Source organism: Poromitra crassiceps, assembly GCF_964638095.1.
Source record: "Poromitra crassiceps genome assembly, chromosome: 17".
NCBI lineage: Eukaryota > Metazoa > Chordata > Actinopteri > Beryciformes > Melamphaidae > Poromitra > Poromitra crassiceps.
This window is the reverse complement of record NC_139635.1, coordinates 3,524,660-3,546,075: the sequence shown is the minus strand read 5'-3', so window position 1 is coordinate 3,546,075 and position 21,416 is coordinate 3,524,660. Positions and strand designations below refer to the sequence as shown.

The window sequence follows — 21,416 nt, the reverse complement described above, 5'->3', positions numbered from 1 at the left end:
TAAGTAAAAAAAAATGTTAAAAGAAACCGAAGAGATGTATGTGCGACAACTAAAAAGATGATCATAGATTCAACTTAGAGTAGCCTACAATTAGGGATGCACTATAGGCCTATTGGATTTTTTGCCCATATCCAATATGCTGATATTTTCTTAACTCTTAACTCTTTTGGCCGATGCCGATACTGCACACATTTTTGCCCAACATGAAGTCTCTCCTGGAGTGGAATTAACACATTATTTTGCCTACTCTTATCACCTACCACTGGCAGGTGCAGACATAAATACAATGCTTTTCGAAATGAACAACATTTTTGAAAACGACTTCAACTATGTCAATATATATATGTATATATATGTATGTATGTATGTATTTATGTATGTATGTATGTATATATTAGGGCTGTCAGCGTTAACGCGTTAATCGCGATGCGATTAAGGGCCGACCATAACGCGTTTTTTTTTATCGCGTTAATCGCATGCCGCTATTTTGTCACTTCGTCGCACCCGTACTTGTAGTTAAGCCGTTCGGTTTCATTGGCGACCGAAGCTCACCAGCCGCCACTGATATATATATATATATATATATATATATATATATATATATATATATATATATATATATTTATGAAACATTTTCTTTCGAACAAAGCATGTAGTCAAGTATTGAACATTTTGGCATAATTACAGTGTCATTTTATCGGCTTGTCATGTCGGCAGAAATGTTGGTTTCGGGCCGATATTATAATAATATTATATTATTATTATTATTCGGGCCTTTAACCTCCCCCTATGTTACTATTGTAAAACCAAGCCCTTGGTGAAAAAGTGTGGGAGCTCCGCTCCCCTGCGCTCCCACAGCACTACACCCCTGTTTATCGCCCTATCTATACCCATGACGTGCCGATATAATCGTGCATCGTGCATCGTGCACATACAATAATGCAAATAATTTTTACTGCATGCATTGTTGAATACTGGTTTCTGATTGGGCAGCAGTGAGGCCGGTCTTTCTCATCACTCTACACTAATCAGTCTGCTGGAGGCTGGGTCAGGGGGAGGTGATTTTACAATTACAATTTTCCAAAAGCCCCTGAATGCAGCATTAGCGCAGTGCCCCTCCCTGCCTGTCAGCACCCCCCCTCCCCCCCCCCCCCCCCCCGCTCGCACGCACGCACACACACACACACACACACACACACACACACACACACACACACACACACACACACACACACACACACACACACAGAGGCTGAGAGACAGATCTAGTTGTGTTTGTGGTGAACTGACGATGAGCCGGGAGGAGACTGCTGTGGACCTAAAGGATGCTGAGGTGAAGGATGCTAACATGAAGGATGCTGACATGAAAGATGCTAACATAAAGGATGCTGAAGTGAAAGATGCTCATGTGAAAGATGCTAACATGACAGATGCTGATCAAGTGAAAGATGTTAATGTGGAAGATGCTACCATGAAGGATGCTAACATGAAAGATGCTAACATGAAGGATGCTGAAGTGAAAGATGCTAATGTGAAAGATGCTAACATGAAGGATGCTAACATGAAAGATGCTAACGTGAAGGATGCTGAAGTGAAAGATGATGTGAACGATGCGGGCGTGAATGAGACGGATCTGGACCAAGCGGATCTGGACCAGGCGGATCTGGACCCAGAGGAGCAGGAGAAGCAGCCAATGACCGGAGGGTGCGTTGGGTGTGAGGACGCGGCTTCTCCCGGTGGGGCGGGGCCAGAGAAGAACGGCTCGGTGAAGCTGAAGATCCACGAGGAGGCCGACAGCAAATTTACCGGCCTGTCCAAGGAGGAGCTGCTGCGTGTGGCCGGCACCCCGGGGTGAGGGAGGCGTTGCACCCTATGTGGTTGCATGGTTGCACCTGCAGCCATCAGTTTACATACAGTGCTTGAAGTGGCAAAGAATAAGATCCGGTACTCCCGTTAATCGCAGGTTGGCGTGTGTATCGGCCAATATCATCATTAAGTATTACGTTTTTGAATTATGGCCCATTTCCACCGCTGGTATTGGCACGGCTCCGCCCGGCTCGACTTTTTTGTAGCATTCCACCGGTCAAAAACCAGGACAACCCGGGTTGAGAGGTACTATTCTAGTACCACCTCTGTCGAGGTTCCAGGGCTGTGGATCCGGTACTATACGGTGACGTGAAAACACTGCAGACAACTGATTGGTCAGGCAGAATCGTGTTTACTGTGTCTCTGGATACTGTCAATGCTGGATACCAGTTTAGTGGCACTTTCCTTCTCTTGTTGTGTGTAACGTTATTTCCCAAACTCTTCTGTTAGCTCCAGCAGTCTTTTGTCTTGCTGCCTTCAGCTCTGGTGAAATAAAATCGATCTCCTTGCTCAGCCTTAACATGACGGTTGTTTTCAATTGTTTTGAGAGAGAAAAGTCTGCCTCAGGAACGCCTTGTAGTTGTGTGTCACGGGTTTTAGCGGAGCCGTGGGTTTTCCTGGCAAGGGCTTCTCTCCCTCCTGTAGCGTAACCCCCGTCCTCCGTTATGTGGTGTGGAGCGCAGCACAGGCATGTAAATAACAACAAAGACATATCCATTCTCCTAGCCGATGGTCTCATTTGCTCATGTAGGTCATATACTGTAGAGGCACCAGTAATCCCGTTCAACGTGCATGGCCCCGTTGTTTTTGTAGCCTACTTCCTGGTATGGTCGCTGTGACTACAGGCCACATACAGCACCAAAGTCACGCCGGCTAAAGTCACATCCTCTCCTGCATTCAACATACAACCAAGGGATTTCATCTGCCATTCATTTTCCATCTACAGTTTGTTCAAAGTTCCGTGTGTTAATTTGAACATTATACAAGCGGAGGGCAGATATGCGGTCGCTATGACGACCAGTTGTGGGCGGAGGCGAGTAAACTTGCGGTGGAAACAGACAGGGTATCAGGTGGAGATGAGTAAAGCTGAGTTGAGACAAGCCGTACTATGCAGGACCATGTGATGGAATTAAAGATACTATCATCAGGTGACTGACAGACTGCAGGGCCAGGATCGTTGCAGTGGTCCGGTCGGGCTGATGAAACACTGACTACACTACACACTGTATAACACACTACACACACTACACACACACTACACACACTACACACACACTACACTACACACTGCACTACACACTGTATAACAATATCAATTGTATTGATGAAACACTGACTACACTACACACTGTAACAATATCAACTGTATTGATGAAACACTGACTACACTACACACTGTATAACACACTACACACACTACACACACACTGCACTACACACTGTATACCAATATCAACTGTATTGATGAAACACTGACTACACTACACACTGTATAACACACTACACACACTACACACACACACTACACACACACTACACACACTACACACACACTACACACTACACTACACACTGTATAACAATATCAACTGTACTGATGAAACACTGACTACACTAAACAATGTATAACAATATCAACTGTACTGATGAAACACTGACTACGCTACACACTGTATAACAGGCCTATTCAACTGGTGACCTGCGGACCAAATCCGGCCAATCAAGTCACACCGGCCCGCGGACCAGTTCTTGGGGGGGGGGGGGGGGGGGGATTTCTATCTGCGGATATCTGCAGATAGAAATCCTGTTTCCATTTTGTATCTGTGGATTGATATTGATGTCTAACTATTTTGTAATTTCTGTTTCTGCAAAGAAAATATAATTACAAAAAAAATCTAAACATGGCCCATGGGGCTATGATTAGGCGACTTTTGCAATGTAGTGAAATAAAAAAAAATGAAGATGTGATAATAATAGCTCAGGGAAATGTCTGGCCCCCGGGCCCTTAGCTTTCTGACAATGTGGCCCCCTGAACAATATAGTTGAATAGCTCTGCTGTATAACAATATCAACTGTCTAACAACAAGCATGTCTGTGACTGATGGTGTGCTGCGTCTCTGGCTCTCAGGTGGGTGCGGACGCGCTGGGCGCTGCTCTTCGCCTTCTGGCTGAGCTGGCTGGGCATGCTGGGAGGGGCGGTGCTTATCATCCTGCAGGCTCCGCCCTGCAAAGAGCTGCCCGCCTCCAATTGGTGGAACAAAGGCGCGCTCTACCAGATAGGAAGCATCCAGGCCTTCAGCCAGAACCTGAAGGGTGAGGAGGGGGGGGGGGGGGGGGGGTCTGTCTCACCTACACACCTTTTCTTTTCTTTTCTTTTCTTTTCTTTTTCTGAGAGTTGTAGACTAAAGCCCCAAACGCACAGGGAGCGTCAGACGCTAGCGTTTGGAAGCCCACCCATTGTTTTAAACGGCTGAACATGCACCAAGAGCGTTCTGATGCGCGTCAAACTGCCTTGACGCCCGTACTCCCAACCTGTTTCCATTTTGGAGCGTCAAATGAGGTTCCAGCAGCGACCAAAGTGCTCTGAGCTTTCCCCCCCCCCCTTTATTGAGTCATGTCTAGCAGGGTAACTGCGGCGGATAGTCGGACCTGATTCTACGGTTATAATCCGCAGTTCATGTTTAGAAGAGGCTTATGACAGGGGCTCAAAACTACGGTATAACAACTTTTTTTTAATCGCTCAATTGTGCCTGATTACATATAAATTAGTGGCCTTTTTCCCCAAATAGTGATGGTTCTGTCATTCTATGGTGTATACATTTCAGATCTGATGCTTGCAGTGCACTATATATAGTTTCGCTCCCTGTGCGTTTCGGGCTTAACACATGCTTCCTCCGATACATGTGCAGGTGCCAGCCGCTTCTTTTCACCTGACAGCATGATGTAACGTGTGGGAGGATGACGCTATTCCCCCCAGTTCCTCTCCCCTCTGAACAGGTGCCCCGACCGACCAGAGGAGGCGCTAGTGCAGCAACCAGGACTCATACTCCACCGGCTTCCCACCCGCAGATACGGCCAATTGTCTCTGTAGGAACATCTGACCAAGCCGGAAGCGCTGCCGGGAATTGAACCTGGAGAGACTGAGTGCTTTTACACTCGACACCAGTGTTTCCCAACCAGGGGTACGTGTACCCCTAGGGCAGGGGTGGGCAACTGGCGGCCCGCGGGCTGTATGCGCCCCCTAACCCCACTCAGTGTGGCCCCTGGGTCAATTTGCATTTTTCTTTCTTTTTTTACAAGGCGGACGTTTTTGGTTAGGTTAGGTTAGACCACACAAATCTGTGTTTTTATTTTACTGTACATCCCAGATTAGAACATGGCGCTAATGGCGTTAGCATTGTCCATCCACATACTGTTTAATGTTAGCATTTGAGCTAACCCTATTGTAACAAACTATATCCAAGATGCAGATTGCACATGCAACATTACTAATCTGATTAATATGACATTTGGGTGATTTACCCCATGAAATCGCTTTAGCAGGCTGTTTTAAAGCTAGAGCAAAGTTTCTGGTGTCATCTCAATGGAAGAATTACTAAATTTTAATATGAAAAATATAACCGTTGCTATAATAAACTTGGATTACCAGTCCTTATCATCAAATTAGTAGCTATAATTGGGAGTGATGGTGTTACAGTAGGCTACTGGTGGAAGTGCACGGTCACAATCTGGCCCTCTGGTAGCGAGGATTTTTTGTGTGTGGCCCTCTATCTTCAAAGTTGCCCATCCCTGCCCTAGGGGTACTTGATCAGTTTGTAGTCTTGGAAAGATTGGGGATTACAATTTATTTCCGGCAGGTGTCAACTTGCATTACTCTGTGTCATGTTCACACGTGTCAAACCGCGCAAACCAACTAGCTACAGTAGCATCCACTATAGATACATTCTCTGTGGTTCTCCTGGGTTCTTCATGTGGATCTCTGTGGTTCTCCTGGGTTCTTCATGTGGATCTCTGGTTCTGTTTGCAGGTCTGGAGCAGAAGCTGGACAGCCTGGCCCGGCTGAAGGTTCAGGGTCTGGTGCTCGGGCCGATCCACATCGCCCCGCCAGACGAGCCCATGAGCCTGAGGTTCGAGGAGATCTCCCCCGAGGCCGGAAACCTGGAGCAGTTCACAGGCCTGATCCAGACTGCACACAAGAAGGGTGAGTCACACCTCATTAACACACTGAACACCTCATTAACATATTGGACTCCTCATTAACATACTGAACCCCTCATTAACATACTGTACACCTCATTAACAAACTGCACACCTCATTAATATGCTGCACACCTCATTGACAGACTGCACACCTCATTAACAAACTGCACACCTCATTAACATACTGCACACCTCATTAACAAACTGCACACCTCATTAATATGCTGCACACCTCATTAACATACTGCACACCTCATTAACAAACTGCACACCTCATTAATATGCTGCACAACTCATTAACAGACTGCACACCTCATTAACAAACTGCACACCTCATTAACAGACTGCACACCTCATTAACAAACTGCACACCTCATTAATATGCTGCACACCTCATTAACAGACTGCACACCTCATTAACAGACTGCACACCTCATTAACAAACTGCACACCTCATTAACAGACTGCACACCTCATTAACAAACTGCACACCTCATTAATATGCTGCACACCTCATTAAAGCTGCATTCAGTGATGTTTTTGTGTTAAAATAAGTGTTAAATGGCTCTATATTCTGACAGCAATCACTGAAATAGTGTTTGGTCAGTGACTTGAAACCCCCATCCCCCCACTGTCCTCTATCTCTCTCCTGTAGTCCTGCAGGCAGGGCGGACGTATCTCCTGTCCTCTATCTCTCTCCTGTAGTCCTGCAGGCAGGGCGGAGGTATCTCCTGTCCTCTATCTCTCTGCTGTAGTCCTGCAGGCAGGGCGGACGTATCTCTCCAACCGTAACTAGACTAGATAGGATCGCCATCTGACCTTCCATTTCCAAGATAATGTCAACTTTTCTCTGATTGGATAGTTTGAGGTCGGCGCCAATTTTGATCCTTATTATATAATAATAAGGATTTTTTCGAAATGTCTATGGAGAAAATGAATGGGGAACTCTCTTCCGGGGCAGGAGATGTCACGTGACTGTTCAGCTCTATTGGATATGATATTGCCGACTTACTGAACACCTCATTAACTGAACACAGGAAGGGTCAGTCACACCTCGTTAACATACTGCACACCTCATTAACATACGGCACACCTAATTAACATACTAAAAACCTCATTAACATATGGACCACCTAACATACTGCACATCTCATTAACATACTGCACACCTCATGTAAATACAGCATACCTCATTAACATACTGAACACCTACTGAAGTCCTCGGTCGACTGAACAGTAAAATCTTTACAGCCTGGCTTGTCTACATGTTCTATACTGTAAACTGAATCACAGACTGCATGTGCACACCTGCTCAGAAAAGCTTGTTTGTAGAGTAAAACTCCTTCTGTCCTCCTGCAGGTATTTCTGTGATTTTGGATCTGACTCCAAACTACCGGGGAAGCGGATCCTGGTTCTCCAACATCAGTGTGACCAACGTGGCTGAGAGGCTGAAGGTGAGGGATCAGACCATAGAACGTTTCATACATATGGACGTAGCCTCTGTGACGTCACCCATTGGTCTGTGGCATTTTCACCATCGCCATCTTGTTTCTTTGTTGAGCCAGAAGCAGCTAACGCGAGAGGTCGCTGCACTAGTGTCTCCTCTGGTCGGGCACCTGTTCAGGGCGGGAGGGGAAGTGTGTGTGTGTGTGTGTGTGTGTGTGTGTGTGTGGGGGGGGGGGGGGGGGGGGGGGGGGGGGGCGGGGGGCGGCGGACATGCTACGTCCTGCCAGTGAAACTCCTCGCATAATGTATCAGAGGAAGCATGTGCTCGTCTACAACAGATCGGCAGAGGGGGTGGAGTAATGAAACAAACAACAACAAAACACTACATCAGTGTCAGTAATAAAACATGGAAGTGCTCAAACACACATTGATAAAATAGATCATTGGTTCCCAAGCTGTGGTCTGCGGACCACTGGTGGTCCGTGGGGCGCCGCCTGATATTTCCCAAATGTCGTGATATTTGGGAAATATCACAATTTTGAACATTTACTTTCAGCAGGCTCAGTTTTAAAGCCAGAATGAAGTTTCTGGTATCATATGAAACTAGAAGACCTAAGGAATCAATCTACCATGACATGCTAGCTTGTCAGGAAGGTAGCTAAATAACACTCCAAAGTTAGGCTAAATGTTGGCGAAGGGAAAAAAAAAGCGTCCTCTTTTTCACAGCCCAATGTTGGCAGGTGTGTGTGTTTGTGTGCTTTATATTGTCATTTAGCCTTTCTGCTGCTATTGCATGGATCAGCATGCATCAGCAAATTTTATTTTATGGGGGGGTTGGTATTAGGGCTGTGAATCTTCACTGGCCTCACGATTCGATTTGATTACGATTCAGAGGGCTACGGTTCGATTCGATTACGATTATCGATGCATCTCGATGCATCTTCAATCGATCCATCACTTTTTTCCCAATACATGATTTTTATTTTTCTCACTTTCTTTTTTCTCACTGTGTGGCTACTTTTAAAATAAAAGTGCATTTGGAATTGCATTGTATTATGATCCAAATAAACAACTGCATGTACTTCCATTATATTTTATTCGATTTTTTTTCTTTTTTTTCTTTTTTTATAATCGATTTTTGACATTTGTGAATCGATGCAGAATCGTGCACGTCCGCATCGCGATGCATCTTATAATCGATTATTTTTGACACCCGTAGTTGGTATACGCAGTGGAAGTGGTCCCTGGGAAATTTGGTTTGGTACATAGTGGTACATGGACAGAAAAGTGTGGGAACCCCTGAAATAGATCATCAGTGTGAGCTGTGATTGGTTGTTGTCTTGCTCTCAGTCTGCGCTGGTCTTCTGGCTGGAGCGGGGCGTGGCCGGCGTGCAGCTGTCGGGCGTGGAGCGCGTGGCGACCGTGGTCCCCTCGCTGTGGGCGGACATCAGAGCCATCGTCCAAAACGCCACAGAGGAGGGTGCCCCCCGCAGGTGAGGAGCCCTCTGGTTCACTTCCACTGTCAGCTGAGAACTTGCTGAGACAGTAGCACTCTTCTGCTTAAAGTCTGCCCCTATTTGACTCTTTTAGCCGTTTACATTTCTAGTGCCGAACTTTTACATAAATGAACATCTGTTACATCCAAGCCAAATTAGTTCCCACAATGCTGATTAACCCTAGCCTTCAACGTGACGTCACAGACTATAGCTGTAGCGTAAGTTTCTTCTTTGTGACCGATAGTACATAGAGGTCACGTGGAGGCTGGGTTTACCCAGGCTAGATTAACCCTATCAGCACCACATAACTCTTTATATCCCACAGTAGACCAGAGATTTCATTTTGCTGTCTGTAGAGACATTCCCGCGTTGGACAGAGTTTGACAGTTATTAAGAGTTATTGAGAGTTGATTTGATTTGAGTTAAGTTGTGGCACAGATGTCATTTGTGCATGAATGACATCACTGGTCCACAACTTCACTCAAATCAACTCTCAATAACTGTCAAACTAAATGAACGCCTGCAAAACTGTTTACAGTTTCCGGATATGTGTGAGATTATGTGCAAAATAAATCATTATAAAAAAACGGCAGAGTGTTCCTTTAAGTACTGTACTTAAGTAGGATTTCAGGTATCTGTACTTTACTGACTATTTATTTTTCGGACAACTTTTTACTTTTACTCCCCACATTTTAACACAAATATATATACTTTCTACTCCTTACATTTTCAAAACAGGCTATACTTTAGTTGTAATGCACGACTGACAAAAACAATGTAACACTCGTCTGTCTCTCTCGTCTCACGCTCTGCCAGCTTTCACACGCTACTACTGCTCTCTCTTCAATGCACGGTCTAGCTGGTTCGACCACCTCTCTCTCTCTCTCTCTCTCTCTCTCTCTCTCTCTCTCTCTCGCTCTCTAGTGAAGTGGTGTGTCAAAGAGAAAATTTAACTTTTTGGTGGAAAAACCAGAGTCAAATTATTAATCAAAGTGGAGAGTTATTTTCGGTTGAATAGTTTTCAAATTGTATTAATATTACATGAGGTTCAGTTAGCTTTGCACAGAAACAGCTGGTAGAAGTACATTTCAGAGGCTGTATTCCTGTATTGTGGAGTGCACAGAAACAAGGAGATATCTCTTGATCCTCCATCTGTTTATTCCAACTCCAGCTCTACACATTACATGCTATGCATTGCTTCCTGTTATGTAGAAGAGAGTCTGGCTTGAGAGACTAACAGGAAGTGTAAACACAATCGGAAGTTCTGATTGTGTTTACGCTTCCTGTGACTCATAAACCTAGTCTGACTCATATATGAGTCAAAGGTTTGACCAGGTGAGTCAGACTAGTTTGAGCAGCTAAAACAGCTGGCGTTTTGAACAAGAAGTTGTGACACAATGGGTCAAGTGGGCGGGGCTACATAAGGTGAATACCACCCAGAAATCTGTGTACACTGAAATCCCACGAGGCCCGGTCACCCTTGTCCCTTAAAGGGCCCGCGGCCAATAAGGTGAATGTCTTTTACTGCCTCTGCTGTGGGACCGCCACAGTATTTTCTGTGTACTTTTTATTTGAGTAAACAAGTTGAATCAGTACTTCTACCAGTCTTTTTTACACAAGTAACTGTACTTCTACTACTTAAGTATTGTGTCTAGGCTACTTTCTCCATCTCTGCAGAAGAAGCAGGAACAGAGAGTAATGTTCTGCCTGTAGAGTTTGAACCGTGTTGACTGCAGTGCCCCCTGGAGTATGCCAGGGAACCAAGTGTCACAGCTCGGGTCAGCTGGGCGTCATGACTTCCTGTTTGGGTTTGCCAGGGTTCTGATTGGTGTAATGGACCGTTTGGGTTTTCCAGGGTTCTGATTGGTGCAACAGACAGTTTGGGTTTTCCTTGGTTCTGATTTGTGTAACAGACAGTTTGGGTTTTTCCAGGGTTCTGATTGGTGTAACGGAGAGAACGTCGGCCGATGAAGTCTCCGCCCTCCTCAACTCCACGGGTGTGGACCTGCTGCTCTCCGGCATCCTCCGCACGCCAAACGCGGACGCCACAGAGCGCGTTCAGTCCGTGGAGCGGCTGTACTCGTCCCACAGCCAGAGCCGGCTGGCCTGGAGCCTGGGTGGCCGGGCACAGGGTCACCTGGCGTCACTGGTGGGCCCGGCGCTGCTCGGCCTGCACCAGCTGCTCCTGTTCACGCTGCCCGGGACGCCCGTGTTCAACTACGGCGATGAGATCGGCTTGATGGACGAGGTGAGGAGGGCTCGCAACGGCAAACATGACCACACACAGACCACACTGCCCGCCATCCATGATCCACGATCCACGATATCTTTATGTTCCTGCAATCTATGAGCAGTCATAGTAAGGATTAACCCTTAGCCTGGTAAAAAAAATCATCCTGGTCATGGGTAAGGACGCCTAAAAAGGAAGGATAAGACATCATTCACATCATAGCATTCAAATTTTGCATTGGGGCCAGTTCCATTGAAGTGATTGGGGCCAGAAGCGTCATGCCCATTGTAACTGAGGGGGCAATATATATATATATATATATATATATATATATATATATATATATATATATATATATATATATATATATACTGTATATATACTGTATATATATATATGTATAGGCTTAGTTATTATAGTTATTGGGTATCAATTATTATTGATTCTATTATTAAAGTAGCCTATGGCTTTTCTTTGCATCTTTGATTCACTGATTAAATGTCTTCAAGTTCTGTTTGGCAGGTTCAATGTTATTTGTTTTGGCTAACAGTCATTTCAAAGCAGAGTGTTTATTTCTAAAATGCATATTTATGGTTTTTGTTAAAGGACACAAAGTTTCCCAGGATGCTTTGGGACTCTGGTGAGGTGCTGAACGGGACTCTCCAGGTAACAAACAGACTGTACCATTTATTAAAACTGAAATAAAACAACAGACAGACTGTCAACAAATGACAGAGAGCAACATGTCAAAGTCAAGTAAAGGAAAGCAGTATGGCTAGTATTAGTACTAACAGTAGCAGTAACCGTAACAGACTCTTGCTGCTACTAGCCTATACTGTTACATTAGTAGGCTAGTAGCAGCAATACTCATATTTAAAGACCATGGCAACAACACAGTGAAGGACAGTGTACATAGCAAAACCTTTTAAGTAAAGTAAGCAAAGAGCTCCAGTGTCTTACTTTGTGTGTTTGAAGTGCCTACTGCCTAGGTAAAAAGTTTTGCTATCTACTTGTATTAGTATTGTATTCATTGTTGTGGTTCTCAGGAGGAGAGGCAACAGCGTCTGCAGAGTTTGGAACTCTTCCGGACGCTGTCAGAGCTGCGTGTGAAGGAGCGCTCACTGCAGTTTGGAGACTTCGTGCTGGTCTTTAACTCCTCATCCTCGCTGGCCTTCCTGCGGGTCTGGGACCAGAGCGCGCGCTTCCTGGCCGTCTTCAACTGGGCTGAGGAGGCTGCGGAGCTGCCTCTGAGCCACGCGGCGCTGCCCCGGCACGCCCAGCTGGTCCTGAGTAAAGACAGCACCGCTCCGCCAGGCGAGCAAGTGGAGCTGGCGGCGTTGCGGGTTGGCCCGGGAGAGGCCGCACTGCTCAGGTTCCCCTACTCAGCCTAGACCGTCACCTAGAACATTCCTGTTCATGTCAGAACCCAATCTGGGCACCCACAGTCTATATCAGTATGACGACTAATATGACTCTGGGACAGACGGGTGTCCGTTGTAGAGTGGGTGTCCGTGCCAAGACTTCCTCTTCCATGCGCTGCGGTCATTGTTTATAGTCCAATTGACGCGAGAACGGAGTTGGAGCTGATCAATTGTAGATGTTTTAGGTCCGGACGGCATTTCGGCTAATAATAATAATAATAATACTATATAGCTGCATATGAGACGTCATCGGACTGTAAACATTAAAGTCTCGGGCGGACATATCCGTTCAACCCCGAAATATCAGCCGTGTGTCCCAGAGTCTTATTAGTCGTCAGACTGATAGACTCTGGGTTCCCAGATTGGTTAGAAGCCATCACTAGTTGGGTTTTCATCCACCTGTTTTTATGCTAAATTAAAATGTGCGCATAAAAAAACTGAAACGCTGCAAAATTCGGGGGGGCGGGGGGGCGTCAGAACCCTGGGAAATCGCAAAAACGTTTCTATGCTTGCTGGAGGTGGAAAAGTTGGGTGTATCGATAAAAGGAAAATGCGATAAGTGCAGTGGAAACAGATTAAGCGAATATTCTGTTCCTCCATTCAAAAACCATACAGTCTTGATGTGTTTAATGGGCCCTTTTTCACAGCTGCCATTTTGTGTCTAAAAGGCAGGGTAAACACAGGTGGAACCACATCATTAATTAAGGCCCCAACACTGGAACACCTAAATGGATTGGAAGTTGGAAACACTAATTCATGTTTGGTTGCACCTGTGTTACTTCCTTCCTTTTAGACACAAAATGGCTGCTGTGAGAGGCCCCATAGCAACAGATGAGCAGAGGCAGACAGCCTCAAACACGAGGTGATTGACAGCATTCACATAATAGCAGCGGATGGAAACGCGCATTATTTCGCATTTTCTTTTGCCGACTTTTTGAAAATTCGATTCCTCTGGATGGAAACCCAACTAATGTCACATCTCATCAGTCTGTGTTGTTAGTTTCCTGTGAACCCACATTCCTGCCTCTGCTTCTGTCCGTTGTGTTTATGACTTAAAGGAACACTTTGCCGCCTTTCAACCATAGCTCTCCGAATCGGGATATTTACGTTATGTAGAAGAGACGGCTTGAGAGACTAACAGGAAGTGTAAACACAATCGGAAGTTCTGATTGTGTTTACACTTCCTGTCACTCATAAACCTAGTCTGACTCATAATGTGACTCAAACTAGGTTTGACCAGGCGAGTCAGACTAGTTTGAGCAGGTAAAACAGCCGGCATTTTGAACAGGAAGCCGTGACACAATGGGTCAAGTCGCTTCAGGATTTCACTGCTTCTAGAAGGTAGAGCAGATCTTGAAGCTGCGCCCCGGCTTGCATGGCTGTTATTCGAGCTACAGAGATCTATTTACTCATGTTTGAACGCCCACATTTACGGACGGTCGATGGGAAGCTTTAAAGAGCCTTACAGCCCGTTCACACCATACGCCGAAGCAACACTCAACCTACGCTGAACCCAAGAAAAATAAATAAATAAATAAAAGTTATTCACAATTGCAACCCTCAAAAATAGCTTTGTAAACCATTCTTTTGAAAACCAAAAGCGGGATACACATTATTAAATGTATATTAGCATTTTTAATGTAACCCCAAAAATAGAAATATGTCTCCTTTTAATGCATTGTTTAGCTTTTTGTGCGGCAAACTTACAAACATCTCTCACATCATTTACACTCCTGTATTGAAAAGTCTGTACACAGTCAGAACAGAGATTCCACATGTCACGGTGCTGCTGTTTATTGGTCATGTGATCACTATTTTAGATTTAGAAACTTCTGTCGTATTTTCACGTTTGAGTGTCACCTGACCCTCACATGTCCCCTCTCTGCTGTGTAAATTACATGATACAGTATTATTATTACTTGTGTCTCCATGTCTTAAATACTGTGAAAAGAGAGGAAATAAACTCAGTGTGATGCATTCTGCAATCTGAATTCTGTCTCAACGTCTGAACTTTGTATTTTCATGCAGAGATTTATCCTTCACGCTCTCACTCACCCCATTTACAGCTGATATTAAAATGCGATCTGTATCCGGGCACGTTATCTGGATAAAATTTTGTAATAATAATAATAATAAATAATAATAATAAATTTAGCTCAAATGTGATTCACATGTGTTTAAATCCTTAGTGAGCATTTCTCCTGTGCATAATCCATCCACCTGACCGGTGTGTGGCCTATCAACATGATGATTAAACAGCATGATTACTGACCAGGTGTGCCTTGGGCTGGTCACAATAAAAGGCCACAAAATGTGCAGTTTGATCAGCAGATCCTGACTGGTCTTCAAAACATGCATAAAATGTAGCCCTGTCATATGAGATCTAGGGCTGCAACTAACGATTATTTTCATAATCGATTAATCTGTCAATTATTTTCTCGATTAATCGATTAGTTGTTTGGTCTATAAAATGTCAGAAAGTGGTAGCAAATGACGATCAGTGTTTCCCAAAGCCCAAGATGACGCCATCGAATGTCTTGTTTTGTCCACAACTCAAAGATAATATCAGTTTACTGTGATACAGGAATAAATAAACCAGAAAATATTCACATTTAAGAAGCTGGAATCAGAGAATTTTGACCTTTTCTCTTAAAATTGTACTCAAAACGATTATCAAAATAGTTGTCGATTAATTTTCTGTCGACTAATCAATTAATCGCTGCAGCTCTAATGAGATCCGATAGTTCAGTGCCAAATAAATATTCCCCCCCCCCCAAAAGAAAACTGCACACTTTATTGTTGTGAGCAGCCCAAGGCATGTCTGTGTCTAATCACGCTGTTTGATCAGACATAGACCCAATGGTATGGCATCAGTGATGTCACATGTAACAAGAATTCTGACTGTAATCTAAGAATTCTCACTTTTTCCATCAAGTAAAAAAATCACACAGGTGCTGAAAAGTAAGCGGTGCAGTTCATATGCTACAAACGGACAGTCACCTCGTGCTACAAACGGACCACTTAAACCAATTTTAACTAAAAAATAAGACAATTGCTCGAGTGACATCACTGATGACATCACAACTGCCTGATGACATCACAGTCGAGCAATTGCGTGACATCACTTTACACACACCGTCTTCCTTGTCGCCTCGATCCAGACCCAAATCTCGGGAAGTCTCGCCATGAACAATTGTCCCCCGCACACAATTGGAATTGGTCTCCCATTTCAAGTACCTCGGAGTCATTTTGGACTCAAACCTTTCCTTCAAGAAACACATCAAAAAAATGAAAAGCACAATTCATTTTAATTTAGCTAATTTTAGACAAATCCGGCCTTTCTTAACAGTTGATGCAGCTAAAACATATCTCCACTGCATGATTTTCTCTCACATTGAATACTGCTTCACAAACTGGTCGTTTGCAGGTGCCACTGTCATAAAACCTATTGAACAGCTTTATCACAGAGCCATCAAGGCATTTGCTAGAAAACCTTTGTCATACCACCACTGCAACATTCTGGAACAACATCTCTTCCTGAGCTTTGAAAATCTCAAGGTCTTAAAGAGTGCCTGTTTCTTCTACAAATGCCTACATGGACTAGCTCCCCCTCCTTTACAGGAATTCATCCATAAAAATAGAATCACTGGACTTGGCACCAGGTCAGACACCAGAGGTGACTGCAAGGTCCATCGTAGACTGACCACGTTTGGTCAGAATGTCCTGTCAATAAAACACAGCCAAATATGGAACAGTCTCCCCGTCTCCATAAGGGACAGCCCCACCCTTGCCACTTTCAAAGGCAGACTCAAAAAATGGCTGAAAACAAACCAGTCATGTATCCACAGGTAGTATGTTTTTCTTCTGTTTCTTTTTGTGTATTATGTAATTCTATTTTTATAAGAGTAATTGCTGCCATGCATTTTAGAGTGTACTGCTGCTACTTATGTTTTACGTAGTTTTAGAGTGCTACCTATGTTCTATGTATGTTTTATTATGTTTTAAGTTTTATGTTTATTGTGTTTTGTTTTATGGGGACAACGGATGGAAATTAGCCTCGTGCTAAATCCGGAAATTTTTACACTTTTACTATGTTCCAGGTTTTATTATCTGTTCTATGGTTTCTGTGTTCATTAATTTTGCACTGTCCCGTCCAAATAAATAAATAAATACACGCAACACACAAATCTCCCCCACACACATCTTGCCAGATCTCCCCCACACACGTCTAACCCACAGTCACTTTAAGATCATCTTCCATCATCAGTTACATCACAACTGCCTGAGTGACATCACAGTTGGGCAATGGTGTAACATTGGGGCTTGAAACCCTAATAAACACACCTATTCAAAATCAAAGGCCACTGAGGCACCAGGAGATTAATCTGATCTTACACAGGGAAATACGTCAATTGTCCAGGCAAGCATAGCGTTTCTGTTGATTTATTCACAATATTTTGCAAGCAAACAGACAAAGGATTGCTTGCGATGGTAAAAAACCATGAACCCCTCCCGGTGACTTGACTGAGTCTACCTGTCTATGCCCATATAAGTAGATTCACCTGAGTGCACCCCAGCTGCCAACAGCTTCAAAATAAAAGCTGAATAAGTACTCAAATTAACCAAATAATGATACTAATATTAATCAAACATTATTCTACAAAACAAAATAACTAAATAAATGTATAACTTTTATCATATTTTTATTTATTTCAGGAACCTGTACAGAAGATCAAAATCTATAACCTGTGTGACAAAATAATAGACAATAGTGCCCCCCTTAAATTTAACAAAGTAGTCTTTCAGGGGAGCCCGTGTCCTTTTTTTGTGAACGAAACACATGTTGCATATCAACGGTCGTTTGCCTAAGACACCGGAGACCAATGTTCTTTCTTTTGGTCATGTTAATTTCAAACAAAAATTTATAAATAGTGTCGATGTACACAAATATAGATTCGATTTTTGTGACTATTTCACAAACTGCCCTAAGAACTTGTTGGGACAAGGCAGAATAATCACCCGAATTCACCTGACACCCACGTAATGTCCTTTAACTCAATTTGATCAAGATGTTTCCATTGTGAGTAATGATGATTTACACCCCAGAAAACCTGAAGAAAGATAAAATAAAATAAAATAAAATAAAAGAATAGAACCACACTTTCCTCAGTCCCAAGTGAAAGCAGACAGACAGTCTCTATCAACAAAACTCAGTCAGAGCTTTGCTGAAATGCCCTTATGCAGAGGCTGATCCAGTTCCCCCACTCTGGGGATTTGAACCAGCAACTTTCCTGACCACCAGCAAGTTTTTTCAGATGAAACTGAAAAACTGAAGGCTCAGGACAGAAAACATCTATATTCACAGGTATTTATTTATTCTATACGTGTTTCCCTCATATGTTCCACATGTTTTTGTTTTGTTTTTGCGGTTAAAATATTTTTGCAATATTTAGGAAATGTATCATAATTTGACAAAGTCATGTTTCCTTCTCCAACCGTAAAATTTGTTTTGAAATCTGCTCGTTTGTTGAGATAATCGTGTTTTACAACTACCAATTTACTAGTTAAACGGGAGATAGCCTGTGCTGCTAGTTGCTAGCTCTGCCTTCCGCGTTTGCAGATCAATGCACCTTAGCTGTGATATAATGACCATATCACAGCCTGTTATGAGCTATTGTGGTGTAGCTATAGCGCATTGGGATAACTCTTGTTATGATTTGGGTGCTAGATAAATATAAAATTGATTGATTGAAATTGATTATTGCTTAATTATGACTTTACTTAAAGGAGAATTCCAGTTTTTTTACAACCTGGACCTAATCGTGCATTCCTTTATAACTGAGAACTGGTAATCTTACGGTTCAAAGGTCATGAGCTGGGACGGTGACGTCACCAGAGCTGGAATTTCCTATTCAATGTTCCAAACTCATAGGAGCCTCAGCAGCCCCGATCTCAAAAATCCAAGATGGCTGCGCCGCGCAACAACAGTAGTTATGATCGTAGTAATGTTGTTTAGCACTTCTGTTTTGTTTGTGTCTCATTAAATCAGCTGTACACACATCACTGCCTAACTTCTATCTGTGTGGACATGAGGCTGTAGTGTTTGTATGCGCAAATGAGATGCCTTGTTATCAACTGTTATTGCTAACAATGGCTAGCCTGGCTAGTGACTGGATCTGACCAGTGAACAGTGAACTTCCCAGCTCAAGTTTTCTGCAAATGGAACGCTAACAAAACGGATGTGACGTCATTTAGCCTCTACATCCCAGTTATTTGGCGATAAAGGAACGCTATTAAATTATGATTTTTAACTCACACTGAAAGTTTTTTTTGTGATATGCTTTGAACTGTGACCTGAAAACGAGGAATATACGTCCTGGAAATAGCTTATTTTCTGACACGCAGCGGCTCATATCCTTATTATATCATAATGACAATGAGAAAATGAACGCTCCATTGATTTTGATGCAGTGTGTTCACCCTGGCTCTGCTGTCCATAACTTTAGAGATAGCAGCTCCTGTTCCCCCGCTCCTCAGTTTGTAATCCATATGGCATTATTCCAGACCGGCTCAAATAAATACAGGCGGCCATCGAATTCAAATGCTTCATCCATAATCTCGAAATCAGATAAATAACAGCGGTGTTTAGCATGCTAGGCTAGATCGGCTACAGACCCTGCAAGTCCCCTGGATTTGCTTTGATACGACCTGGATCAGGGCCGGCTCCAGGATGAAATGACTGAGGGGGCGGTTATAACTGGGGAGGGGGCTGATTTTTTTATTTATTTTTATTTTTATATGATATTTTTATATCGTAAAACATAGGTTATATACCCGCTATGCCTATTTCTGGACTTTTTAACCATAACCTCTGAAAAGTGCAATAACAACACAAGAAAGTCTACTATTCAAAATCTTTTTTTTTTTTTTAAGTGAGGGGGCAGAAAATTGAACTGAGGGGGCAAAGCCCCCTTAGGCCCCCTCGTGGCGCCGGGCCCGACCTGGATGTGTTCCCTTCCACCCTGCCCAGAGGAGGCGCTAGTGCAGCGACCAGGACACATACCCCCAATCCGGCTTCCCACCCTCAGGCACAGCCAATCGTGCCTGTATGGACGCCCGACCAAGCCGGAAGTAACGCGTGGATACGAACCGTGTTGATAGGCTGGGGAATCTACCGCTACATTAACTGGACGCCCTATGCTCTTGTGCTTTTTTTACAACAGCGCTCCCGCCATGATGTTGCAGGGGAACAACCTATTAGCCTTCAGTTCTTATCAGTGTAAGATCTTTGCACAGAATCAGATGACGTGCGGCTACACAGCAGTTTTTAGAACTTTGAAATACAACAGCAACCCTTAAACAGCTAGAACAACTGAGTGGAGAGTGGCTTTAACAATGTTGATCAAATAAATCAGTGGTTCTCAACCGGGGGGTCACGAGATTATTTTGGGGGGTCGCGGGATGGTTGTCAAAAAAGAAGATTTTCTCTCATGATGATTAATGATTTAATGTATTATATATACAACTATAAACTGTATATAAACTGTACTGTATACAAAAGATTTCAGTGAGTGAGTGAAATCAGGGGGTGAATGTGTGCGCACTGGGAAGTCGTTGGTTGGGTTGGGCACCGGCGGGAGCGGGGGTCGCGAACCCCAGCCTAAAGTTTTTTGGGGGTCGCGGCTCAAAAAGTTTGAGAACCACTGAAAGAAATCATCTGCTCTCATTCCTCCTTTAACCCCAGCTCCACAGTCCTCTTCCTCAGTCTGCTCACAGCACTGTGATCTGCTCCTCTTCATCCTCCTCTTCCTCAGGAGTCTGCAGAGAAGAAGGTCTTTGAGTCACATCAGCAATTTACATTTTGGGCTCATGATTAGTATGAAAATACCCAAGAAATTCACAGGTCGCGAGCACACTCAGAACGGATTAAAAACTCACTGGGTGCAGGGCAAGCAAAGAGTTCAGTGAAGAGAGAAAAGCCAGCACTCCAAAGGTCCTTTCATAGGTTTTAATAATTCCTCAAACCCGGGCAGCAGCCAGGGCCGTAGCCAGGGATTTCGGGCCCCATGAAAGGATATCACATCGGGCCCATGGATGCCGCCGTCCGAAGGGCGGCGGAGGAAAATTTTGGCCATTTGGGGCATAGACATATATAAAGGCTAGATGGCTTACCCGCGCTGCCGGTCAATGGAGAGCGACGTCGTCGCATGGTGGCCATCTTGCTACGGCACCACAGCTTTATATATATCTATGGGTTAAAAAAACGCTAACATTTTATTATTATTTTTGGCTCCAAATTACACCAAACTTAAACTGAAGCATCATCATCATGAGATGAATTCACGCACCTAGTTTCATGCAGTTTCATCCATTTTGCTAGGAGCTATGAGCATCTGTTGTTGGGTTAGTATTATCACATCAGATGATCATAACTCCTAGGGAAATGGATGAAACTGCATGAAACTTTGTGCCTGAATCCCTCTCATGGCATAGATGCTTCGGTTTAATTTTGGTGTAATTTGGAGCCCATCAAAAAAATAGTGTTTTTAGTGTTTTTTTTGTTGTTGTTGCCATATCTCGGGAACGGAATATGCTTGTAATAAACCAAACCGTTTGTAAATCCGTCAAGATTTCAGCGAGTTATGAGTATTTTTGTCTGTGCACCCTCCAACAGCTACCATAGAACGTACCAGAAAGCCTGCCGTAGCAAGATGGCGGCGCTTCAACGACGCTGGTGACTCCGCCTTAAGCCATCTA

At 43.9% G+C, this 21,416-nt stretch overlaps 2 protein-coding genes across 4 annotated transcripts in view; one reads left to right on the top strand and one right to left on the bottom strand.

Annotated features, from left to right (window-relative positions):
- Window positions 1–1,291: 1,291 nt before the first annotated feature.
- Window positions 1,292–12,629, top strand: slc3a2b (solute carrier family 3 member 2b; the record flags this gene model as incomplete). Its single annotated transcript, XM_083653690.1, has 8 exons — window positions 1,292–1,851; window positions 3,995–4,179; window positions 5,894–6,067; window positions 7,426–7,520; window positions 8,863–9,005; window positions 10,941–11,256; window positions 11,845–11,904; window positions 12,285–12,629. 8 exons carry the CDS (start codon window positions 1,292–1,294, stop codon window positions 12,627–12,629), a joined length of 1,878 nt encoding a protein of 625 aa, XP_083509816.1.
- A 4,395-nt stretch (window positions 12,630–17,024) lies between these two features.
- Window positions 17,025–21,416, bottom strand: part of LOC310791772 (arf-GAP with Rho-GAP domain, ANK repeat and PH domain-containing protein 1) — a 53,127-nt gene continuing 48,735 nt past the window's right edge. For all 3 annotated transcript variants that reach the window (XM_083653428.1, XM_083653430.1, XM_083653429.1), the window contains one exon: window positions 17,025–20,477. In XM_083653428.1, coding sequence (XP_083509554.1) covers window positions 20,430–20,477 — 48 coding nt within the window. In that variant the 3' untranslated portion in view covers window positions 17,025–20,429. The remainder of the gene's footprint in view (window positions 20,478–21,416) is intronic.